Raw genomic sequence first — 24,652 nt, 5'->3', positions numbered from 1 at the left:
AATGGTAGAAAAAGAGTTCGAGAGATTGAAGATGCGCTGGCCATGATGGGATCCGTTAAGTGCTAATTTGTTTTTGTATGGATTCTTCCACGAGCACACAAATTTGGGGAAGTTTTAAAAGGTCGCGGTTACGGGGAATAAAGAAAAATCTCCGTCAACACTTGCTTGCCAAGTGGTTGAAAGTGTTGACACAAACTCTAAAATTTTAGAGGTTGCAGGTCCGATTTTCAAAAGATATAGAATCCATGGTTCATCTCCTCACTGTCTCATACTTTCACTCGTCTCTCTCAAATCTTGCTCTCATACTCTCCCAATCAATCATTATGCTCTCTAAGTATTTAAATCAACAATCAATTGGTGAAGACGAAGTATAAATCAAGCTGTATTTGCTTCTTTAAAGTTAATTAAAATAAACTCAAATTTTTATAATTTTTTGGCTTAATGTGTTGTTTGAATGATTGTGGACGTCAATAACATCTTACAACATGTTTAGAATGTTTTTATCTATAATTTCGAGCACATTTAGAGTATTTTGTGTGATGATTTGCCGTAGAATGAGTCTGCCCTAACGACGGTGACAGACTGGACCTATCCGTGACTTTTCATTCCGTCACGAACTGGATAATACGTTCTTGACTATTTCTTTCACTAAAGACGACTTGCACTCCGAATTCACAGTGACTTTGCCTAGCAAATTCATTCATTAGAGAAGCTAATGATCCATTCTTTGATGGAAACTGAGTTAGGATTTTGAAGATAAGTTGACTTATTTTGGTAGTTGATTGGTTGAACTTGCTTCCATAATTAGTCTTCTCTCTTTTCAACATTAGGTTTTCTTTCTAAAGCCAAAATCAGAGAGATTCAAACTCAAAGAGGTGGATATTTTGAGAGAGGGCGAGAGAGGGCGAGAGAGAGACGAGGTATGATGAGAGGGAGTGAGCGAGTGAACAAGAGAGCCAAAGAGACATTCAGATTTGAAACCGCCAAGCCATTTTATCAAAATATGTATTTTTGGATATAAATCCGTGATAGTATGCCCGACCAATATCCTGAGCGAAGTATTTAACCGGTCCAAATTTAGTGAGAGAAACTAAATCTCAATCCGCCAAGTACCCAATACCATCATTTTTGGTATAAGAGAAGTGAGTGGTGAGGGTAAAATGGGTCAGACTTGCAATTGTGAGTAACCGTTAATGTGTCAGGTAAAAATAGGGGGTGTACTCGAGTCGAGATTTTAATCATTGTTCAAGCTTGACTCGACTATTGCTCGTGCTCGACTCGAAGATTAACGAGTATGAGTTTAAAACGAGTCCAAAATTATGCTAGTTTATGTAAATGAGCCGATCTTGATCATTCTTTAGTGTATCCCGAACTACTCGTCAACAACTCATTTAACATACTATCTATAATAATGTGGTCCATAATTATGTATTAGTATTGAAACTTGTATATGAAATATCAACCATTAAAAGATTATTGAAATATGAATCATTAACCATTACAAGATTTTGATAATTTAGGAAGTTGTTTGAATTTGAAGTATTTTGATAAACGAACTTAAAACAATACGAACTCGAGCACTTTTAATTATATAGGGGTCGAGCTCAAGAAAATGGACAATTGCTCGACCGAGCTCGAGCTCAAGCAAACAGTCAAAGACCGCGGTTATTTCAGGTTTGGGAGGATCTCGAGTAACTTCGAGGGCCGGGCATATAGCACCCATCGGGTTTGGGTGCATCGGTGCCCCATGCGAATCGGGTGAAAATGTGGATACTGGGCTTTGGGCTTTTCTTCCACTCCAACATTAGCATCTCCCTCCCTTTCATAATTCAAAATCAAAATCCACTATCAATCTCGCCGACAAAAGTTGCACTCCGGGGGGAAGTTAAACAGTTCTCCGACCAGACGGGAAAGAGAAAGAGAAAAATGAAGAGAGGAAGAAAGTTTGAAAAGAAGAGCTCTCCATCTACTAAAACCGAATCAAAGAAGAAACCTGCTTTAAATCTAAGGAATCCATTAATGGATCTCAACTGTATATCTCATAACAGCACCACCACTAGTAGCTGCTCTTCTTCCATCTCTGTTGAAGCTTCTTCAGTAGGTTGTTTAAGTTTTTTTCTCTCAAATTCTTCTTCAAAAAACCATCTTCATAAACCTAAACCTTTCACTAGAACCCCTAAATCAGTTCCAAATTCTAAAATTGTGAAACCCAGATCCAAAGATTCCAAACCCCCTACTAGAATTCCAGAAAAATTGGAAGCTAAGAAAGAAACCCCATTTCTCAAACAGACTAAAGTTAGTAAAAATCGAAGCTTTACACCAATCCCTGTTTTAGATCCCAAACCTTCAAAGGTGATGGTGATGGAGAAGAAGTTAGCATCTAGGTCTTGTTTAGAAGAACATCAGAAATGGGCAGGTGAGCCTTTTGATCAATGTAATTTTACATTTGATAGTTTAGGTTTTGATCATGAAATGAATATCACTCCTACAAATAAATTGGCTTGTGGATCTTCTGTTTTACAAATTACACCTGGGAAAGAATCCATGGGAGAGGATTCAATAGATAAAACCATCAGCACCACTACCCCAATAACAACACCTCCAGTTCAGGCCTCAATTTCACCAGAGATACAATGTGGGTCATCAATGGCTTCAACTACAGCTTCTTGCTTTGGTGCTGGTCATGTTCTTTCTGGTATCACTGACAAGAGAAAATGTAGGCCAAGAGGGGTACTCACTGTAGGAGAAGACTTAGGATTGTCATCAAAAGCTAGGGTTTCTAATAAAGGTTCTGATGATGATGATGGAAGTTTTCTCAATACTTCTTCTTTGCTCTCCACCCCTAGCAAAGCTTCAATGTGTTGGCTCTTGTCCCCTTGCAAAGAGGAGGAAGATCAGAGGGATATCCCTCAAAATGGGTCACCTCCTGAACTTAGGAGATCAATAAGCCCTAACTATTTCCATTATCTTTCGTCACCTTCCTCTGCTCATGGATTTCTTTTTGATGATTGCAAGAACAGTGAACCTAGCTGTCAAAATAGGAGGGTTGTTGGTGCTTCACCACCACCTTTTCGAAACAGACCCGATGATAATTTGGGTTCTTGTTTCTCCCCATCTTCTTCTGTTTCTACTATGTCTAGAAGCAAGGTTTCCATGTTAAAAGAAGATAGAGGACATCGTTACGATTTTATCAACGAGAATTCTCCACTATCCATGGGCTCTTTGGGTAGTCATAATGCAATTTGTACACCTGAATCAGACTCAAGCTCAGGTAGACACTTAAGGTTTTCTTGGATGAGGAGTGCAATTGATGATCAATGCGAACTTCATACGAAGGCAGAAGTTTTACCTAATGCATGTTTATCCCCTAGGAGCAGATCGCCGAGGTGGGATCCAGTTGATGTTTTGCCCTTGCCAGGATTGAGTTTCCAGTTCAATTTATCGACTTCACCTTCCAATCTCAGTGACCGAACTGAACTTCATAAAACAAAGAAAGCTTTGGGGATATCGGGTTCTAGCTTTGGGAACTCATCTCAGTCCCAGACAAGGATATCTTGGAGAGAAGGGCTCATTAGTCGCATTTTTGATGATGAGTTGGATTGTTGCAGATGGCTATCAGATGAAGAGGAAGAAATTGGTGTCTCTGGTACTAATCAACTTTATTCAGATTTCAATCGTAAACTTGATATGAATGTTGGTGATGATTCATATGTTGATAGTGCTCCTATATGTCCTGAATTTGTTTCCAAGGAACCTGGTAATAGAATGAAAACAGAAGCAGATTCTTCTCCTCAGATACCCGGTTCTTGCGCAGAATCCATAAGTACAGAGGGAGGAGGCCTGATCGATTCGAGGGATTCAGATTGGAATATGTGCTACAAAAACCATTTGTTTCATGGAGGTAGACTCACAACCTCACATGTTGGGTTTAGCTGTACTGATGCCAGTACGAGGGGTCCGTCCAGAATTAACGGAGTGCGATTACCTTTTTCAAACACTAAATCTGGAAGTCAATAAATGCAGAAGGATGTCTATTGGACCATACCTGAGCACATAAATCTTATACTCCAGTTAGCTGCAACTTTTTTTAGTTTCGAGTGGTAACTTAAAACAATTGAAAAATGGAGTTGAAACTTGATTAAGTAATATAAATATAACCTTATATTGCTATATATTTATTTGCATAGTGTCGTTTTACATTGTATGCTCTAAGCTCTTCCTAGTTTCAGGCGTTTCATATCTTTGCAACTCTAGTTCTAATTTCGTCTTTGCCATCTTCTGGTTGTTGTACAAAATATTTGTTCGTCTTTTTGTAGTTATTATAAATTTATATAACAGACAACCTTTTCTTTACCAGGTGGCGGATAAAATTCGTCGAGATGAACGTGTCTCTGTCATAGAGAGGACAAATTTGAGATATCTTTCTGAACTCCCACAGAAAGTGGACTTGGTGACATTGGACCTTTCATTTATCTCCAAACTCCTGGTATACTTCGATGTAGTGTGAAATGACTGCAGTGTTGAAAGTAAATATATCGTATGCTGTAATGTCATCTCGTAATTTTGCCTCATTTCTTGCTCATTGCCAAGTTTATTAGTAATTCAGGTTTTAATTCTTTTGTTAATAAAGGTGATGCCTGCCGTCATCAAAGTCATGAAAGATGAAGCCACATTAGTTACGCTTGTTAAACCTCAATTTGAAGCTCGCAGATCCCAGGTGTGTAATTTTGCTGAAATTCCTTCATCGTTCATAATTCTTGTTTTGCGTTAATCTCCTTTCATATGAATGTTATTTTGTTAAATTTTCCTTTGTTTTCTTTGTTGAGCTTCCAATTAAATTCTGCATTACAAGTTTGCAACCATAAAGTCTGACAGTTTTTCGAGGTTAACCCTATTATTTAACCAAATCATGGTTGTTTGTGAAGTTGATGCTCTACAAGAAAGAAGATTATGCAAAAGAGACGTATAAATATACCTTATAGAACATCCTCTATAATTTCATAGTGGCAATCAAGTACTGGTTGAGTATAACTTGGCTGAGTTTGCGATAAGAAGGATGAAACATGTACAGACTACCAACTCCCGCATTTCCTTTTCTGTGAAAACTATATGCTTTAGGAGTTTGCGATAAGAAGGATGAAACATGTACAGACTACCAAACTAATGTAGTTAGAGGAGTCCTACACTTGTAGGACATATCAAAGCTTAGACTAGACGGCAGACGCTAAGTATTCATAAACTTCCTAAAATTTTTGTAATTTTATTCTTACCCCTACGCTTTGTTTGTTTGCTTTTGTAGGTGGGGAGCGGCGGTATAGTTAGAGATCCCCTAGTCCACAAAGAGGTTTGTATTCTCCTGTTCTTATATCAGTTTTGAAACAGCTCAAGAGAAGTGTTCATCTTTTGCTTTACCTTTTCTCTCTAACGAAAAAACGTGAAGATAGCCTCCATATACTTTACATGTTCAAATCCAACCTTCCTTCATGTTGTAGGTTCTTGAGAGAATAATTGCGGGTGTTGAGAATTTTGGGTTCTCCAGCAAAGGTTGGATTGAGTCTCCCCTAAAGGGTGCTGAGGGAAACACAGAATTCCTGGTTTGCTTTCATAGAACATCTGAGAAGCCGCCGGCAGATAATCAATGTTCTTCTGATAAAGAAGAAAATGTCAGCTTGGAAACTGCACGCTGTTAACTTTCTAGTTGCATACCTAAAATAGAAATAGGTCGAAAATTGCTCAGTGTGAACGACAATGTGTTCTCTCTATCAAGTTATATTTATTTGCATTTTTTTTTGTTTTGGGGCCGGGGGATTATTCCTTTAAGATGTTCATATTTTGAGATTTGATATCTTCCTAATCAAAATATAAGAGGTTGTTCTATTGAAACACACAATAATTGAAGTTATTAGCATTTCTATGAAGTTCTCTTTTCTTACTAGATGAAGTTACACTGCTTACAACAATGGTACAAGAAGAATTGAGTGTGGATTCTTAGACCAACAGCCAAAAGTCCCATCAATTACACCATTGGCTATCGGTACTACCTTTGATTAATAGTACAAGGTGATGACCCCACTCCACACAGTTTCGAAAAACTCGTGTTTTCAGAAAGCAGAAAAAGTAAAACAGGCAAATAGAAAAATAACTTAAGAAAACCCTAGATAAAGCCTTTCTTTAGAGGCCAAATTTGACTTCACACAAATACTGAGGCCAAATTTTCCAATCCGTCACAGATTGAAGGCAAAATTTCCCAATAGGACAACTCTTAGGTATAGAAAGAACACTACCACAATGCAATCTCCTTCCGTGATCATCCGTGATCTTGCGAACTTGTACACAATGTATAAAAACTAAACAAAAAGGTCCGGACTCCTTTTGAATGGAGTTTGATAGATAGACACAGACGATAGGGTACAATAATACTATTGGATATTTAGGAAGGAAATTTCAACAAAAAAAAAGAAGCAAAAGATGAGTAGAAACAAAGGAATTTAGTTATAATGTGACCTCATAAAGTGGATAATATGATTCTCCTACAAGAAAAACATGACACCGACGGTTCATTATTGATCAAACCATAGCCCTAACTGCAAAAATGCCTTGTACCTCCTCAAAATCAAATGAACTGTTACAACAAATAGAACAAGCGAGCACTACTGAATGTATAATCATCGCATGTTACCCTCCCGCAAGACGTCAATCATGTTATATATGCGCTTTTCCTCCTTGGACTTCACCTGCTCAAGAAAACCAAATAAAACTAATCAATTTCATTAGAACACCAGCCCAGGAAAAAGAGATGGCACAGAGGGGTTACCGACCTTCTTTGCCAGGAAAATGGTAGCATCAATAGTACCCTCAGCATAGATTGACCTCCCACAAACATTATGCTGAAACTCGAACGATACCCTGCACCAATATAAGATGCTGCTTTTATTGAATATCCAAAATTATTATAATACACTTCAGTCGAAGTGGTAAAAGAATTACGTACGTTTGATCAGGTGATGTAAGATGATACATATGAAATGCATGTCCAAGCAGGTGCTCCTCTGGCACACCCACCATCTCCAGTTGCTCTCTGGGGTCTCGTACTTTTTGTACCTGTTAAGAGTGCACGATCACAAATCATCACATTACGACCCTCCTCCTCGAACACTAAGCAAGTAATTTTCTCTTGGTTCATGGAAAATATCATTTTATGATGAGTGGCCTTAAGCCAATTACTACTGTCAGTAGATAATATCATAGATAAATTCAGGATTCTAGATATCACATGTCAGCAGAATTGCTTTTAATCTTCAAGAGATAAGCTAAAGTAACAATTTACGAGAGAGTAAAGGTTGTGGCATACTAGCATCTGTCACCAGAATATAGGTAATTTCACTCTCAAGTCTCAAGGGTGAGGAACTTAAGATTAAGGTGGTGTTTGTTTTTTCTGTCAGATCTAAAATCTGACTCAAGTCAGACTTCATAGTACGGACCGACGGACTGATTTTTCTGACTTATCTGAACAGATGATTCAGGTGATTTTAACTCAGACGACTCAGACCCGAACAAATCATATTCAAGAAGTTCGAAAAAGAAAAAAAGAACAGAAAAGAAAAAGGAAAACACCACCCAGAAATTAAAAACAAAGCAATTCTTGTTGCAGTTTACTTCAGTAGCTCAGTGAGCACAATAAATACCATAAAAGAACGGAGAGATTGCATGACTAGCTCTAAAGCACTGAATTCCATGTCAGTTGGTCCAATTTTGTTAGACGATAATCAAGTCGATTTCTACCAGTAGCAACCTTAAATACCAATGTTATTAATGTCATTTGGGTATTAGACTTCTCCGGTGGTCCAATATGGAAACATGAATTCCAAGCACAGTTGAACATATGTGACATTCCATCAATCGTTAACAAAATCAAACCTGATCGAGGTCAAAAGAAACGCCAAGTTTTTGAAAGCATGAGATGACATCCTTGGCTGTACCAGAGATATCCAACTTGCCCGCTTGATGAGATTCCATCGCCTGTAGAAAGGTGCGCACGTGCAAACATAAGATGCATTCGATAAGCAAACAAACAAGCCGAGAAATAAGTGTGTCTAATAAGTAGTAACATGTTATCTTCAAGCATCAAATCTATATTTTCTAAAAATAAGAAAAGCTTACGAATTACGATTAAGAAATACCTATGAAGTTTGAAGACCACTAAGCATCAAGAGTACAATGCTGAATGTAGGATATAAAACCAAAATGCTCAACAAAACTGATCATTTTCACTCAAGTCAACCCTTACTGTGTTACAATCTAAGAATTAATCATGAAGGTTTATGGATGCAGGTCTTCCAACTCCCAAGTTAGCTAAAGCAAATCACCATTTACAGAAAAGAACCGCCAAAGTAAACAATAGATTCCATAAGTGGCTTCAAACCTAACCAAAGTAATCTAGTCTATCTAGAGTCGCTCCAAACTAAAATTTTGAAGGTATATGGTTTGGGTGGAGGTTCTTAATTTACATCAGCTTCTAAGTCCTGAATAGTAGCATACATGTAGCTTTTTAGTGTCCATAGAAAACTATCTACTCATTAACGAATATCGATGAATCTGTCTTGTTAGTGATCAGGAAACCTGAGTTGAACATAAGTTCCCTGTTTTGGCAATTTGTGCATCGTGCTTCACGATTATGGCCATGCTAAGAGAAGACGTAAAATGGGTTGACAGTACCAAAGAAGGCAGGGAAAACGGGAAAATGAGAAAGATACCCTTAAAACAACCTACCTGTAAAGAATAGCCCGAGAAAGCTCCAGGAAATTGCTCTGCCATGATCTCCATGGCTGCAATGAACGCAACAACCTACCAAATGCCCAATATATAGCATATGTTATGCAAAATCATGAAAACACAACAAAGAAGACATTTCGGTTGAATGAGAGAAAGGCCAAGGTTCAACCACCTGCTTTCCCATCTGTGGAGAGATCACAGCATATACTTTTGATTCCTCCACGGTCTTGTACAACTTATCTCTGTCTCCGCCAGTAGTTCCCATCACAAAGGGAACTCCAACTTTGCTATATAGCTCCGCGTTACCTAAAATCAAAGAGAACTTTAAAAGAACGGAAGACAACAAATAAAACTCAATAACTTAATCATTGTATACAAGATACAAAAGACCAACTAATGTATTAGACAGTCTCTCCGTAAGACGTTATTCGTCCTGCACAAGTTTTGAACAATTTACAATGTCAAGATGTCTCCAAAGATACGACAATATTACCTTGTCAAAGTAAGCACTAGGTGGGCAATTTTAGAATCTCATGTGACGATCCATAGAAGTTCCATGCCTCTTCATAAAACAAAATTACTTAAAATGTAGTTTCCAATTCATATTAAGAACTGGTGAAACCATCACCCTCTTCCAACAAGAAGATCCCGATTAAGCGAATATTTGTAGTAGGAAATGTATGCTTTATAGATCTAACATCGAGTAGGTGAGTATTCTAGTTGGTATGAACTTGTAAAATAATGGATGGTTAAGGCTATGAACAAGAGAGGGAACTACGCTCAAGTTTGGAGTTCAAGTACATTATATAATCTACTACATGTTTATATAAGAAGAAGCAATACCATTGACAGCATCAGGGATGGTAAAATCTACAACAATCATGTCAGGGTATTGTTTATATAAGGAGGCAAGAACGGTTTCTCTATCGGAAGGACCGTGGACGTGAATATCATGACCATCAACAGGGACAATTTGACCATCCTCCGATTGGCAACCGAATGATGCAGGAACCACCTGAAGGCCAGCAGAAACTCCTGCTTCAATGATAGCCCTCCCCATTTTCCCTGTACAACTGTTCACCTACCAACACCCAATATTTTTGGGGTAAAAGTTGCAAAGTTTTAATCTAGAAAAGAGACCTGAAAAGGAAAATAGAAGAAAAGTGACACAAAATTTAAGGAAAACCAATTTGGACGTCTTATACCATAATTGGGAAAGAGAGGTTCTGCTGCAAGACTGGGGACGAGGTTGATTTTTCCATCTGCATAGTTGCCATAATCGGTGTTGCCCGTATGGTGTTTTTGATGGATATGGAAGATGATCTAGAAATGAGTTGTTTGGAAGCATATAAACATCTAGTTTGTTGATGATTGCTCAAAGTAGACTTCTTAGGTGAGAACTGTTGTTGCGGAAGAAGCAGGTTGGCAGCAGCAGCAATGGAAACCATCTTTTTTTAGTCTTTCTCTTTATGTATCTTTAATAGCAACCCTTCACTGAAAATAAAAACATAACACTCACATTTCAGGAATTAATCTTATATTTCTATTACGAAAATCAGTAGTTCAATAAAATTTAAAGACAAAAAAGAACAGAAATTCAGCAAATGGGCTATTTCACGCTATAGAAACTTATGGTCATAGGACTTTTTATTAAAGAATATTTTCATATGAAATCTTACTAAGTATATGAATTGCACATATTTCGATGCGATCCATTGAGAAATTTCAGTAAAATACAGTGTAGGCATGCCACACGCCTACGGCACCAGGAATCCCGTCAAGCGAGTTAAGAGAGACGTTCTTTAAATGTGGCATGAATACTTTGTATGTTTAATTCCACAAACTCAAGTTCAAATACACTATTTTTGACTTGATTGCCCACGGAAAACTCATAGTATGGAAAAACCTACTGTACGAAGAGTACATTATATCCTATGTCTGTGCTATCCAAGGCGTATGCAAATAGTACTTAAATCTATATATATATATATATAGTTCCTAACACCGGAGGATTGACTCGACGATCAGAAGTGCCGCTATACCCTCATCACCTGTCATTTGAAATGGAAACACGACATATAATGCTTTGAAATAACAAAACTTGCTAAATGATAACAAATTCCAACAGTTTTTAGTGTATGTTGTTTTCATGGCCAAACTGGATGAAGGAAGCCATTTTACTGCCCACCTTAGGGTGATGAACAAATAAAAGTAGAATGTGTAACAAAAGTAACAAAATTATGTAAACTATTTGTTTCTTAGGGTTGTTTCTAGAACCTAGGGTTTTAAAGATTTCATTAATGGAGAAAGAAAGAGTTTAGAGAGAGAGAAAGTTGGAGATTTGAAGAGTCAAATACCTGAAACAGAAGAGAATTGACGTTGAGGAATATTGTGAATCTCGTTTTTTGAACAACAGCTTGAAAATCTATAGGGTTTTAGAGCAGTAGAGATAGAGAGTGAGAGAACTATTATTCGTTTTCTATAGGGCAATTACTGAAACCCCCACCTTTTCATAATGCAGATTACTGAAACCCCCACCTTTTATTTATAATTACAAAAATCCTCACCTTTTTGAAAATTCTGTTAGATTTAACTTTATACTTTTAAATATTACTTTGTGACCCCTCTTACTAAAACCCCCACCTTTTCATAATAAACTTACTAAAACCCCCACCTTTTCTAATACACTTACTCAAACCCCCACCTTTCCCACCTTTTCTAATACACTTACTGAAACCCCCACCTTTTCTAAACAGACTTGGCCTCTTACTGAAACCCCCACCTTTTCAATATGCACATTACTGAAACCCCCACCTTTTCAATATGCACATTACTGAAACCCCCACCTTTCATTTATAATTACAAAAACCCCCACCTTTTGACCACTTTTTGACTGCTTTTTGCTCTTTTTTATGCAATTTCTTTTCTATTTAAACCCAAGTTTGAGACCACCATATAAACTTCACCCCTTCCATCAACAAGTTTTACTTTAGTTATTTAATGGCTTCTTCAAGTTCATCAAATGTGTATCAAAATGCAAGATCACAACAAGAGGTAGTTTTTTTTACTTTAGTTCTTTTGATTGATTTATATAATTACTGATTTTTCAATATTCACTATGTTTAGGTTATTTGTCAACTTTGCGATCAACAAGGACATTCGGTGTTAGACTGTTCATGGATGTATTCTAGATGCACAAACGGCAATTGCAATGGAATTAGGAAAATGATGGTATCCGGCAAACCTAATTGATTTGGTGAAAATTTTCTTACTTGCCAATTTCCCGAATGCGGTGGATTTTGGTGGTTCAAGAATGAACTCAAAAAAGTTACTTTGTCGTCTTCGTCAAAAAAATCGATATTTCAAAGTGGTTGTCATGGTTGTGGTGAACAAAACCACTTTCTCAAGCATTGTCCTTGGAATTTATATCCATGTGAGAAAAAAGGATGTAAAGGTAAGATGAAGTTGTTGATTTCACAGAAAGTTCCCAATGATGGTATTCCATTTTTGAAATGTTTAGAATGTGACAAAGTTCTCTGGTTGTCCGATGTTATATCGAAGAAAAACAAGTCCAAATTAGATATCACATTAGATGATATATGCGAAGGAGTTGCACAAAAACTTAAATTTAGGTTTTAATGTCTATTGTGGTAGTTATGTCTTTTAGTAGTTGTAGTTCTTATTGTGGTAGTTATGTCTTTTAGGTTTTAAATTTAAGTTTTAATGTCTACTTGTAATTTCATTTTATGTGTTTTAGTAGTTGTAGTTCTTATTTGTATGTGTGCTCTTATTAAAAAAAAAATGATATTGATAAGGGAAGAGTACATACCATACCATTTCATTTTATTGGTACACGACAAAGTATACATATTTGTCCATGATTTGTTCAACTCATACACTTTATCAAAATCAATCCTTCAATCATTTCTACAAATATATTACATATTTCATCTAAAACCCTATGAAACAACTGATCTAGTTCATAATCACGAACTTTGAGCTCAATATCAAAATAGTCGCTCATTCTGAAAATGTAGAGTCAGTTTTGTTGTTAAGAAGGATCCTTAATTGGACGGCAAATGCCATAAACAAATTATAACAAAATAACTGGTAGAATCAGAGTTAAGTTGTAATTTTTAAGCTAGTCTCAAAAGGTTTCAATCTGGCGAAACCTAGATGATTCCAAATCAAAATCCAAAATCCCGTCAAAATGGATTCGCTATTTGAGACCAAAAACAAAAGATATAACTACGTTCACCTTTGACAACCCAATTCAGATACCATGAACTTTACTACTATAACAGGCTAGTGGCTACAAAAGTATGAACCCAAACCCCATTAAATTTGTACGTACGTCAGGCAACTGGTAGGTTGATTGTCATCATTCCTTAATCTACTATAAGAAATTCACAAATCTAAATTACAATCCAGAATAAAATCGATCTGTTTCACAGAAAAAACCTATCTTTAAGGGGAAAAATCCAATTTATCAAAGTGGGCAAAACCTAAATCATGAGTTCATCAATCCTAGAACCAAAACTTTTAAATTTACTTAAAAGTATTGACTATCAAGTAAATGCATAAAATGTACTAACAGAAACAAAGATGCATTAACAACAAAGGAAAAACAGAAAGAAACACCACCAACTACTATACTAAAGTACCCTAATTGTATGCCCTAATTATGAGTAAAATGTGCTAGAATCATCACATAATAATGGGGTAGCTCATCACATAATAATGGGGTAGCTCACTGAAAAAATTAGGCCAAGCAATGTAGAGAAGTTGGCTGTATGTAAAAAGCTCGGGAATGTTATGCCTTAGAGTGAAGCATTCGGAGCAAGTGGAACGAAATGGAGGCTGTGACTAACTAAATTAGTACAGAGAGACCTCAATGGTAACTAAGTTACTCTTGAAACAAAAAAATTGCAAATTAAAAACCCTAATTAAGAAGAAATCTAACGATCTAGAGAGAGAGAGAAAGTACCTTCAATGGAGGACGCCTTCGAGAGAGATAGACAGAGAGAACCTTCGGTTTAAGGGAGAGAGAGAGAGAGAACCTTCAATGGAGGATTACAAGAGAGAGATAGAGAGAGAGAAGGCCTTCGGTTTTCCGGGCTGCTTCCAATCTGCTCGGAAATGCCGAGTTCCCGTGGGGTAGAGGTGCTCAAAAGGCCGGGCCGGCCCGTTTCGTACAGGCCCGGACCGGCCTTGCCCGTACGGAAAACGGGCCAGGTCAACCCGGGTTCTGTCCCGGGCCCGGGCTGGGCCTCTATTTTGGGCCCGGAAAAGCCCGGATTGAGCCCGACAAATTTTTTTTCCTTTTACTTTCTTTCTTTAAAGATTTCTATTCCTCCTAATCATTTATATTCTATTTAGAAATTTAAGTTGGAGAAGAAATTAAGTTGGAGAAGAAATATAGCAAACATAAGTTGGAGAAGAAATTTTTGGTAAGCTTTAAAAAATCTTATCTAAAAATAAATTTAGGTAAGTTGTTGAGATAGAAAGAAATATTTATATTTATGTTAAGGATTCATATCCTTATGTAAGTTTAGAAAATCTTTTCTTTTTTAAGTTAAAGAATATAAAAAGAATATAGGTAAGTTTCATTAAACCATTTTTGTGTAAGTTTTAGAAAATCTTTTCTTTTCGAGTAAGAGAAGAAATTTTTAGTAAATACTATAAATTTTTTAAGTAAGTTCCATTTTGTTTTAATTTACTTTAGGTAAGTTCGATTTGTTTAGGTATATAGTCATTACTTTAATACTACGTGATAAGTTTTATTTTCTTTTAAGTAAGTTCTATTACAAATAGTTTTATATTTGTAATTTTACTTTTAATTTAATTTTAGGATTAGTTAAGTTTTAATTGAGTTTCATATTAAAAAATAGGAAAAAAAAACAGATTAGCCTGGTCAAACCCGGGTTTCGCCCGGGCCGGCCCGAATAAGCCTGGCCTGGGTCAAGTCACGGTCCCCGGCTGGGCCATAGGTTTAGCCAACCCGGGACCGGCCCGGCCCGGGGCTATTCCAGCCCGGGTTGCTTGGGCCCGGCCCGCAACCCGACCTGGACCGTTCTATAAAAGGCCGGGGCGGTCCGGCCCGACCTTTTGAGCACCACTACCGTGGGGGCTTGGTGAGAGAAGATAAACTTGGTTATTTGCCCCCACGTGGTTTATCGAAGGCGCCCAGAATTTTAGCTTTATAAAGGATGGGCGTGTTTAACAAATGGGCATTTCCGTCAATACACATCACTAACGGCCCCATGCTGTTAAAATTGACGGAAAATTTCAAAAAGGTGGGGGTTTTTGTAATTATAAATGAAAGGTGGGGGTTTCAGTAATGTGCATATTGAAAAGGTGGGGGTTTCAGTAATTCCCCCTTTTCCCTTCTGACAATAGTTATGAAAATAAGTTTTTAACCCCTCAACTATTGGAATTGAGCTTATACCCCATTCAGGTAACATTTTCCGTTACTGTTCTGTTAGGATGAAATTTTTGTGACCAAAATATCCCGTCCCGATTCAAATTACAGATAACTGGGTTCATTATCACCTATAAATCTCCATATTTGCTTTTATCTATGTATTATAAAATGGACATGATTTGCCTCTGCTACTGTCTTTCAGTTTGGAACGTATCCACTTATCTTAGTAAAGGTGTAAGCAAGATACATACTATTAGATCTGAAAAACTCCTTGATAATATATCTGACACATAAAAAATTTTGGTATACGAATTTGAATCTGATAAGTTTATTGAATATCGGATGATATAATTCATTGTAATAGATCTTTTGTTTATAATTATGTCAATATAGGATGGTATAATTGTAGTAGTACTTGGCCTAAGGCCATTCATCATAAAGTGTTTTCTTCCATGAACCCAAAGAAAATTACTTGTTCTTCAACAAAAAAAAAAAAGAGAAAATTACTTGTTTAGTCTTCTAGGAGAAGGTTCTTAATGTGATGATTTGTGATTATGCACTCTTAACATGTACAAAATATCTGAGGCCCGAGAAAGCAACGGGGGATCGTGAGTGTGCCAGAGGAACATCTGCATGGAAATGCATTTCATATGTATCATCTTACACACCTGATCAAACATATGTATTTTTTTTACCACTTCGATTGAAGTGTAATTTGGAATTTTTGATATTCAATAAAAGCAACATCTTAGAAATCTTATTTCTATTCTACTAAATTTCGATAAAGGAAGTACTCGGACTGATAGTTATCAGATTTCTATTTATCTTTTTTTGTTAAGAATAACTCCACAAAAGATAGATATTGACATAGATTATAAACTGTTAGAGTGTGTGAGAGATTGTTAGACATATAGTCCCAGTGTCCCACATGGGTTAGAGGTGGAATGTCGCTCTCTTATGTAACCTATATAAAGGCCTCAATGTGTAAGCCTTTCTCTCTTTCTCGAGCCCAAGTGGGTCTATAAGCTTTTATCTCTTTCTCAAACCCAAGCAGGACTAGCTATCGATGCTTCTCTCCTTTTCAAGCCTAAGTGGGCAAAACTACCAAATTTCTATATCATCTTTCTCTCAAGCAACTGAACAAACACATCAAAGCAACACCAACATTAGTAGCGAAAGGAATTCAAACATTATCAAGGCGACGTCTACACTAACTCGTGGTATTCCATACTTGCAAGTATCATTAGTTTGAGGGGGAGTATTATGGAGGAAATCAAATCACAATGAAGTACAAGTAAATAACAAAAGTTGTTCTACATTTTAATGTTTGTTTTTAGATAGTATAGTAATGTGTAAGGTATTTATGGTAGCAAATCTGCTTAGCAATGTCCTGATAAGTACATTAGTTTGAGGAAAAGTGATTGTGTGTGTGAGAAATTGTTAGACATGTAGTCCCATATGGGTTAGAGTCTTAGAGATGAAGTGTCACTCTCTTATTTAACCTATGTAAAGGCCTCAATGTGAATAAATTTAGATACTCAATTAACACTTTCTCCATATTTTTTCCACATGTTAGAGATTGTTAGCATATAGTCTCACATGGGTTAGAGGTGGAATTTCACTCTCTTATGTAGCCTATACAAAGGCCTCAATGTGTAAAATAATATGGAGACAATATTGATTATCTAAACTTACACAATGAGGCCTTTATTTAGACTACATAAGAGAGTGACATTCTAGCTTTAACCCCATGTGGGACTACATGTCTAACAATCTCACACACACTAACATAAACAAAAGATCTATTACAAATCAATGAACTTGCTAGATTTAAATTCATATACCAGAATTTTCTATTTGTCAGGATATCTTAAGGCATATCAAGGAGCTGTTAGGTCAAATAGTCTATTGTTTACGCTTTTACTGAAGGAAGTGGACAAGTTCCAAAGTGAAACACCATAAATAGAGTATTGGTTGTACAAAAGCCTTACCATTTTATAATACCAACTGATTTCTGAAGTTAACCTTTTTGGCATCTGGTTTGACTGTAGAAACAATGAAAGTTGTCCATAAAAACTAACTAGTAGGAAGATGTATAGACTAACACTAACCACGCGATTATTCTCGAATTTTATTCAATAACAACAACCGGCAAATGAGAAAACGTGTAAACAAAATCTACATAGACTTTTATTACAAAGAGAAGGGTGAAAACCATTGCAGCTAAGTCTGCAATAAATCGAACTCTATATGGTTAACTTAAACTTCAAATGTTTCCTCAACAAACATAAATAACAACAAAAAAGAAAATGAGAAGATGCGACACCGCTTCTGAATGGATCAATAGAATATTGGTGATCCAGAACTACTCCTTGAGATGATGTTCAAACAATGACGCCATTTCAATCTGCATCAACGTTTCATATAACCAGATCACTACAAGCATTATAAATTCATACTACTGTTATACTAAAGGGTAGAGAGAAGACATCATGATGTCCCCTGGTACGTGAAGTATTAGAATCGACTTACAGCAGTCAGTGCAGCTTCAGCTCCTTTGTTTCCAACTTTACCACCAGCTCGATTCAAAGCCTACACATAATGATTACAGAATAAGAGTTGCCTTCATATAGAAAAGATGAGTCAGATATGTTAAAAAAGTTGGACTCATCCGAAAAATTGAATGCCGAAGAAGTATGGCCTTTTTAACAACAATTTTCAACCTGGACTAGCCGAGCTGACTTTCTAGAAAAGTCTTAGCCAATTAGACTTTTGTCAAACCAGCACTGAGGATACGCCACAACTCTAAAACCCTCTATTGTATATTTTGGACGCGATGTAACTTAGATCTAACGCATCTTCGACTGACCATAGTATACTTCCGTATTTGGTATTCAAAGAAAAGACATTCAATAATATATATATATATATATATATATATATATATATATATATATATAATGTGGGCCTCCTTCCTATGTCGCCTTGCCCCACTAATTTTAGACTCCATCGGAGCCACATTTCATCCCGGCAGCCTTGCATTGGAGAACCCAAATATTACAAAAAAGTTGTAAAATTACCTGATCCATGTCTTCAGTTGTCAGAACACCAAAGACGCATGGCACTCCTGAAAAATGAACAACAGACTTGCTTTAATTTATTTTTCATATTCCAGTAAATTTTGTTCTTAAAAGTATCCAAATAAATAAGAGAGATAAACTGGAAAATGAACCTAAGGTTCCCAACTAGATGATAGTTTCAGCGTCTGCAATCACAAAACTACATCCGTAGTTTCTTTCTCGCACGATAGAATTTATCAGATTGTACGAGGGAAAGGCACGTATTCTCCAGTCGGAAACCAACTGGTCTTCCAAGCAGCACATCCAACAACTCCAACTCTCTGAGTATCAACTAAGCGAGCTTTTAGTAGTGTTAAGGGATGCACATAACTTCTCCAGGCGGACACCAACTTTACATGGTAAGTGAGAATACTGGTTGTGCAGAACATTTTACATAAACTATGCTACACTAGTTATAGAACCCCATTAGTTTCTCACTTCATAAACCAAATATATTTTTTTTCTTTATGGTATGCTAGCTACAGAAACTAAAGCATTTTGGCCCCATTAGATGAATGCAGTCTGACTATGGGACATTATAATGTCAGACACCGAAGAACATACAGTTTCCATTGAGTTCAACACACTAGTGCAACCAAACTCTTAAACTAGAATTGGAAAGTGGAAAGGACATGCTGAAGAGAATTAAACATAGTTATTTGGATCGTACAGAGCAAACTAGAATTGAACCGAGTTAAGTACCAGAGTGAGAGAGAGAGACCAACCTGAATTTAAGCCTGCAGATAGTACCCCCGATGCAACTGAATTAGCAACAGCGTCATAGTGAGAAGTATCACCCCTTACCTACAGATAAAAAATAGTTATTTGTTAGAACAACGGTACTGTGCCAGCAAGCATGAAATCAACCGACCAACTAAAAAATGGCCTACATTAAACCATCAATACTTCACTATATAACAATGATTAAATCTGAGATGGGATAGTTCATAGTGTTTCTTATAAGTTCCAAAAGTAAACTGGTCGGAAGTTTGGCTGATACGGTGAGAGCTAACACAGTATCTTTTCTTCTCTAATATTCCGCTAGAAAACTATTAATTGGTAATAAAAATACATAGAATCCAACAAGTAAAGTTTATTGTTAATTAGAAGAGAATTGGTGGCAAAGAAGATGCCAAGAAATTGCATTGCCAGGTGCTTGTTGTAACTAATGGATGGCAAACATGTTACCAAGCAATAGCAATAACTAACAATATGAGTTTGGGTTGTGCAGGGACTCTAGGAGGTTCAAAAACTAACATTAAAGGAAAGATGTTTGTGAAGAGGAGTTATACCACAGCTCCAATACATATAATTGCTTGATATTTTCCTAATTTCCCAAGTCTTTCTGCAGCTAAAGGAATTTCAAAGCTTCCAGGAACCCAGACAACCTGAAGAAAGTGAAGACAATTTATCAGGGTAATGCAAGAAATCTCTACACGCTTAAAGCAATCCCATCAAAGAAGAAAAAAATAAAAAGAACTTGCTTTGCATAACACATGATGCATCAAATTCTTTGAAGCTTAGTTAGAGTAGATACACTAAAGCATGTTCAGTTTCAGAGAGCTAACATACATCAATGTTTTCATCTTTAACTGAGTATCTCTTGAAGGCATCCAATGCTCCCTCCAGTAGTAACCTTGTCACGACCTCGTTAAACCTTGCCACAACCTTACACACGAATAAATTACAATTAGGATAGCAAGAAGAAAGAAACCACAAGACTAAATACCATCTTATGTGATTTTCAATTTGAAACTGTAATACTATCTCAATAAAGTGGATGAGTCGCGTCAACCAAATGATAAAGTGGAAAGGTAATTCAAAAACTAAGATATGAAATCCACGTACTTTTCTGTAGAAAAGACGGTATTAGATGATATATAGTAACAGGGATATTTTGAACTTGATTTCCTTACAAATTAATGGAACTATAAGAATATCATCTTTCAGCATTAAAGAAGATGATTACTGAAGAGCATGTCCAAAGTAGAGCTTCTATATGGCATGTAGGAAGAAGAGATTCTTGACTAGACTTAGGGGTTGGAGGCGAAAATTGAGGTAGAAATACTTACAATAGCAAAGCGATGTCCCTCTGCTTTGGTGAGGGATCCGACCAGATGTCGAACTGCAGCTGTTTTGGCGAAAGATGAACGATCATCTTCCTTCCATACGTTGGAGTTGAATTTCATGGAATCTGATAAGGAAATTGAGAGTTAAAGAAACTACATAAACGAAGAGTAAAGCAATTGTATATGAACGCTACTAACCCCGATGTGAAATTGAAGCAAAGGAAGTGAGTGGTTTGGACGCATATGAGCATCGAGTTTGCTGATGACTGGCTAAGTTTAATCGCCTAGGTGCGAATTGTTGTTGCTGCGGAAGAAGCAGTTTGGTGGCAGAAGCAGCAGCAATGGAAGCCATCTCCTTTTAATTTTTCTCCACTTATCTCTGGTAGCAACCTTCCACTGAAAATAAAAATACAACATTAACATTTCAGGAATTAATCCTATTTTTGTGTTAATCAAATCAAGTAGCATTATTACAAAATTAGAAGAAAAAAAACAAGGAAATTCAGAAAATAAGCTGCGTCACATTTCAGAAATTTTGATTATATAACTTTTTGATCAAAGAAACTTTAGGGGAATTATTGATTATATGAACACAATTCACTGAAAAAATTCAGGGAAAGCAATCTAGGTATAATACGTCTTTGCAACTTGGGCAACCCATCAAGCATATCATATAAGTAAGTATATTTTGTGAATGTGTAAATACTTTTTTTTTTATTTAGATCCGCAAACTGAAGTTTAAACACACTATTTCACTCGATTGTTCACGGAAAATCCATTGTAAGCAAGACCAGGGGCGGAACCAGGATTTCAAGTCGAGGGGGACCAACCCCCAATTTGAAGTTAGTACATTAAGATGCATTTTTTTGTGCAGAAGTTACTACGAACTTATCTTTTACTTAAGATGCATCAACTCCTTGCAAAACTAAAATCTAAAAGCATTGTTAATTTTCTAATTAAAAATTTAAAATGGTTCACAAAAAATAGAAGAAGGTAATAATACCCTTAATGAGAATTCGAAATAGTTATTCTCCTAGATACCATAAGCAATTAATTGAGCCAGTTTCGAAAAAGAAATCTAGAAAGTACAAATTACATAAACTAAGTAAAAAAAGTCAAAACTAATAAAGAGAAATATTTTTAGTAATGGTTGGTAGATTTCTACTAGACAAATTATCTAACACTTTATGTGCATAAGTACATGAACAAAATTGTGTCAACAATGTGTCTCTTATACAACCAATTAATTGAATTGTGAGCTTTTTCAAATGGAGTAACCAAAAAAAGTTAGGTTTTGAGATGTTTATTAGAAAATGGATGGTTATTGGAATGTCTAATTATCTTTGAGATGCCAAGAATGAAAAGTTGAGTACAACTAGTTAAAGAGTTGTAAAGACAAAAAATGAAGAATATTTTTAGAAAGAGAAAAACAAAGAAAGATTTAAGAAGAGAAATTCGACCTGAAACTCCGAAGAAGAAGAAGGAAGATGAAGTCGATTGGGGAATCCAAATTAGAGTGAGGAGAAGTTGGAGTTTTAGGGATTAAGATTTGGATGAATGATTTGGAAGGAAAGCTCCTTCCCTTTTTATATAGTATTACTCAACTGAAGTAGAAGATTTAAGGTTGGTTCTATAAGCGCCCTAGTTATTGTTGTTGGCGCACCTTTAGGAACAAAATTCAGAGTCAATTAGGGCGTGAAAAGCAATTACACCATTTAATTATTATTTGTAATGCACAACCACCCACCCTGGCGTGAGTCATGCTGCATATTTAAAAAAACGATGGTGCTATGTATGCCCCCACCCTTTAGCTCAGATTCGGGCACACATATAAATTCATTTTTTTTGCTTCTTTTATATCTTCAGCCTTTAGAAAATGAAGGGTTGAGAAGTTGTTTAACTTAAAACACCCTAAAACTTATCTCGGCTGAAGGGTTAGATCATCTCCACTGCAAAACTGTCTTTCGTCCTAACATTTATTAAGATTCTCATTTTTAAGTGACAAAATAGAAATCCTCTTATTTTGTGCATGTCAAATGTAAATTTCTAAAGTTGTTCAGTTGACTGATGTGACATGATAAGCTTTTTTTTTGTTGAACTGTCAGATGTATATAAATTTAAGAGTCATTACACGAGAGTAACATATTATTACAGTAAAACCTAATAAGAAAATACGGAACATTGCGCCAAGTCTTTGGTGAATTTTTTTTCTCGTCCATTTGGCTAATTTGTCGGCTTGAACGTTGAGATTCCTGTTGGTGTAATGGAAGCGCACTGTTTCAAACCTGTGTTTCATTTCATGGATTTTTTGAATATGCATTTTTGATTGCCACTGTATTTCATGAGATTTATCTGATATGTTATTGATAATATTTAGATTGTCACTTTCAATAATGATATTATGGTAGTTCTGAGATTCAGCCCATAGGAGGCTATTATGGATTGCTATCGCTTCACTTTCTTCGCTTGTTCTACATCTAACTATAGAGGTGTGAGCAGCTATAAACCTCGATTCTGAGTTGTGGACAATGAGACTAAGACCAACAATTGATTGGTTATTAATATAAGATGCATCAACATTTATTTTAAGGCAGTTAGGAGGAGGAGGCTGCCATTTAGTTTGATGTTTTTGGTTAGTAAGTTTAGTTATATTCTTGGGTTCAGGAAATGTAATGATCATATTTCTTACTGTTTCTAGTTTGTTGATTTCATATTGAAAGCAGTGGTCACATCGCGTTTTCCAGATAATCCATAAGATCGTTGCAAAGTGAATGTTGTTCGAAGTTTTGTTTTGATTTGGTGTTGTCTGCCAGGAGAAGATCCACTCCGTGATTGAGTTGATGTTTCCTGCAATGATATTAAAATGGAACTAAATATTTCTAGCTAGAGAGCAATGTAGCAAGGCATGCTCAATAGTTTCAATATCATCACAGTTTGGGCAGTTAACATTGTTATCAATATATTTTCCTATTTTATTTCTCACTGGTAGTGCTTTGGTGCAATTTTTCCACAGGAATAGTTGAATGCGAGGTACAGTGGGGATATGCCAAATAAAATTTCAGTCATAGTTGTTCGTGAGAGGGGTGTTAAGACTATTATTAAGGTAATTGTACATAGATTTAACCGTGAAATTCCCAGATTTAGGAACCGTCCATTTTCTTTGATCTTTTCCATTATTGATAAGCGAATTAGATTTGATTAAGTTGACCGTAGCTTCTTCAAAGGTGGAATTGAGTTTTTCTTCATTCCATTTGTTGTTGTCAATGAGATTTGATACTTTGGTGTAATCCGAGGTGTTATTCTTGTGATCAGGGATTTGATTTTCAGGGATCCAGTTATCTTTCCATATGTCAATGTCTTCTCCATTATGAACTTCCCATGTAGTTAGATCATTAATCACACTAAAATGTTTGCTGATAGTTTTCCAGTTCCAAGAGTGTGAGGCTTTGGCCGGTCCCGGAGTTTCCCTGTGTGGGTAGTATTTGGCTTTGAGAAATTTAACCCACATCACATTAGGTTCAGATTTGACTCTCCATGCTAGTTTGCTTAACAGCGCAGTGTTGTCTATCTCCGGTTTGTGAATTCCCAGACCTCCTAACTTTTTGGGAGTGCAGATGGTGTCCCACAATTTTGTGCAAATCTCTTTAGACTTATCCTATCAGAAAGACCTTTGAATAGTCTTAATATTTTTGCTTATGCCCTTGGGTATGGCGAAGCATTGCATTTAGTATCGGGGTACGGCTGCTGCAACCGCTGAAATGACTACAACGCGCCCTGCTTGAGAAATGAAAAAGTTACTCCATTTCTCTAATTTGGATTTAATTTGCTGAACTATATCTTTAAATACAGTTGTTTTTGAGCTCCTATAAAAAGTTGAGCTCCAAGGTATTTCTCCGAGGTGGTAGCATATTTCACTTTGAGAGATCTCATGATAAGACGCTTGAATTTGGAGTGACATGATAAGCTTTGCAGAAGAAAAAATATTTAGATATTTTAGAAATATATAAATAATTTATTTCTATTAGTTTAAGTTTAAAACTAATGAGTTGGACAATCAGAAATACCTCATAAGTAACCTCTATAAATTCTATGTGACACTCTGAGTTTCTAAAATTAAGTCTTGCATCAGACTAACCTTATAAAATATATATAACTTTTCGTGTTCATCACCACCTTGCACCACCACTATCTTCGTCTTCTCATCAACAACACCAATATCTTTAATTCTTTATCTTATATTTCAACCACCACCATTTTCATCTTCTTTT

The 24,652-nt window shown here is 36.2% G+C and overlaps 3 protein-coding genes across 10 annotated transcripts; 1 reads left to right on the top strand and 2 right to left on the bottom strand.

Annotated features, from left to right (window-relative positions):
* Positions 1 to 1,622: 1,622 nt before the first annotated feature.
* LOC147566750 (GPI-anchored adhesin-like protein) lies at positions 1,623 to 5,935 on the top strand. 5 transcript variants are annotated; one of them, XM_086653301.1, is made up of 6 exons: positions 1,824 to 3,646; positions 3,751 to 3,901; positions 4,358 to 4,486; positions 4,631 to 4,717; positions 5,300 to 5,344; positions 5,493 to 5,935. In XM_086653301.1, the coding sequence occupies exons 1-2, from the start codon at positions 1,927 to 1,929 to the stop codon at positions 3,759 to 3,761; spliced, it is 1,731 nt and encodes a 576-aa protein (XP_086509427.1). In that variant the 5' UTR covers positions 1,824 to 1,926; the 3' UTR covers positions 3,762 to 3,901; positions 4,358 to 4,486; positions 4,631 to 4,717; positions 5,300 to 5,344; positions 5,493 to 5,935. The 5 variants fall into 5 exon arrangements, with proteins under 5 accessions (XP_086509426.1, XP_086509425.1, XP_086509429.1 ...); XM_086653300.1 differs by having other exon boundaries at positions 1,623 to 3,901; positions 4,358 to 4,526; positions 4,607 to 4,717; XM_086653299.1 differs by having other exon boundaries at positions 1,672 to 3,901.
* A 540-nt stretch (positions 5,936 to 6,475) lies between these two features.
* LOC147566749 (Dihydrodipicolinate reductase, bacterial/plant) lies at positions 6,476 to 13,931 on the bottom strand. 4 transcript variants are annotated; one of them, XM_086653307.1, is made up of 11 exons: positions 11,648 to 11,916; positions 11,486 to 11,586; positions 11,130 to 11,446; positions 9,978 to 10,266; positions 9,616 to 9,853; positions 8,945 to 9,078; positions 8,770 to 8,844; positions 7,918 to 8,019; positions 6,992 to 7,101; positions 6,819 to 6,906; positions 6,476 to 6,734 (listed from the first exon to the last, which is right to left on the bottom strand). In XM_086653307.1, exons 4-11 carry the CDS (start codon positions 10,218 to 10,220, stop codon positions 6,666 to 6,668), a joined length of 1,059 nt encoding a protein of 352 aa, XP_086509433.1. In that variant the 5' UTR covers positions 10,221 to 10,266; positions 11,130 to 11,446; positions 11,486 to 11,586; positions 11,648 to 11,916; the 3' UTR covers positions 6,476 to 6,665. The 4 variants fall into 4 exon arrangements, with proteins under 4 accessions (XP_086509433.1, XP_086509431.1, XP_086509430.1 ...); XM_086653305.1 differs by lacking the exons at positions 11,486 to 11,586; positions 11,648 to 11,916 and adding an exon at positions 13,760 to 13,916 and having other exon boundaries at positions 11,130 to 11,197; XM_086653304.1 differs by lacking the exons at positions 11,130 to 11,446; positions 11,486 to 11,586; positions 11,648 to 11,916 and adding an exon at positions 13,760 to 13,931.
* A 3,361-nt stretch (positions 13,932 to 17,292) lies between these two features.
* Positions 17,293 to 22,190, bottom strand: COS1 (6,7-dimethyl-8-ribityllumazine synthase / DMRL synthase / lumazine synthase / riboflavin synthase). Its single transcript, XM_086653298.1, has 9 exons — positions 21,845 to 22,190; positions 20,583 to 20,780; positions 20,388 to 20,509; positions 19,888 to 19,983; positions 19,608 to 19,703; positions 19,041 to 19,119; positions 18,277 to 18,323; positions 17,729 to 17,788; positions 17,293 to 17,603 (listed from the first exon to the last, which is right to left on the bottom strand). Exons 2-9 carry the CDS (start codon positions 20,734 to 20,736, stop codon positions 17,562 to 17,564), a joined length of 696 nt encoding a protein of 231 aa, XP_086509424.1. The 5' UTR covers positions 20,737 to 20,780; positions 21,845 to 22,190; the 3' UTR covers positions 17,293 to 17,561.
* Positions 22,191 to 24,652: the final 2,462 nt, after the last annotated feature.

Source organism: Eschscholzia californica, unplaced genomic scaffold (genome assembly GCF_041429995.1).
Source record: "Eschscholzia californica isolate CP2 unplaced genomic scaffold, dmEscCali1.0.p SCAF_1, whole genome shotgun sequence".
Lineage (NCBI taxonomy): Eukaryota > Viridiplantae > Streptophyta > Magnoliopsida > Ranunculales > Papaveraceae > Eschscholzia > Eschscholzia californica.
This window is presented reverse-complemented; position numbering and strand designations above follow the sequence as displayed.

Bases quoted from the DNA above. Each gene is read 5' to 3' on its own strand.
- LOC147566749 (XM_086653304.1), bottom strand. From the start codon at position 10,220: ATGGTTTCCATTGCTGCTGCTGCCAACCTGCTTCTTCCGCAACAACAG. The intron at 9,079-9,615 runs GTATTGCTTCTT...CTTTGATTTTAG, and splicing joins CATCCCTGATGCTGTCAATG to GTAACGCGGAGCTATATAGC. The intron at 7,102-7,917 runs GTTTGATTTTGT...CACTCTTAACAG, and splicing joins TTTCTTTTGACCTCGATCAG to GTACAAAAAGTACGAGACCC.
- COS1 (XM_086653298.1), bottom strand. From the start codon at position 20,736: ATGGCTTCCATTGCTGCTGCTTCTGCCACCAAACTGCTTCTTCCGCAG. The intron at 19,704-19,887 runs GTATGTTAGCTC...CACTTTCTTCAG, and splicing joins TTAAAGATGAAAACATTGAT to GTTGTCTGGGTTCCTGGAAG. The intron at 18,324-19,040 runs GTTGGTCTCTCT...TTCATTTTTCAG, and splicing joins ATCTGCAGGCTTAAATTCAG to GAGTGCCATGCGTCTTTGGT.
- LOC147566750 (XM_086653300.1), top strand. From the start codon at position 1,765: ATGTGGATACTGGGCTTTGGGCTTTTCTTCCACTCCAACATTAGCATC.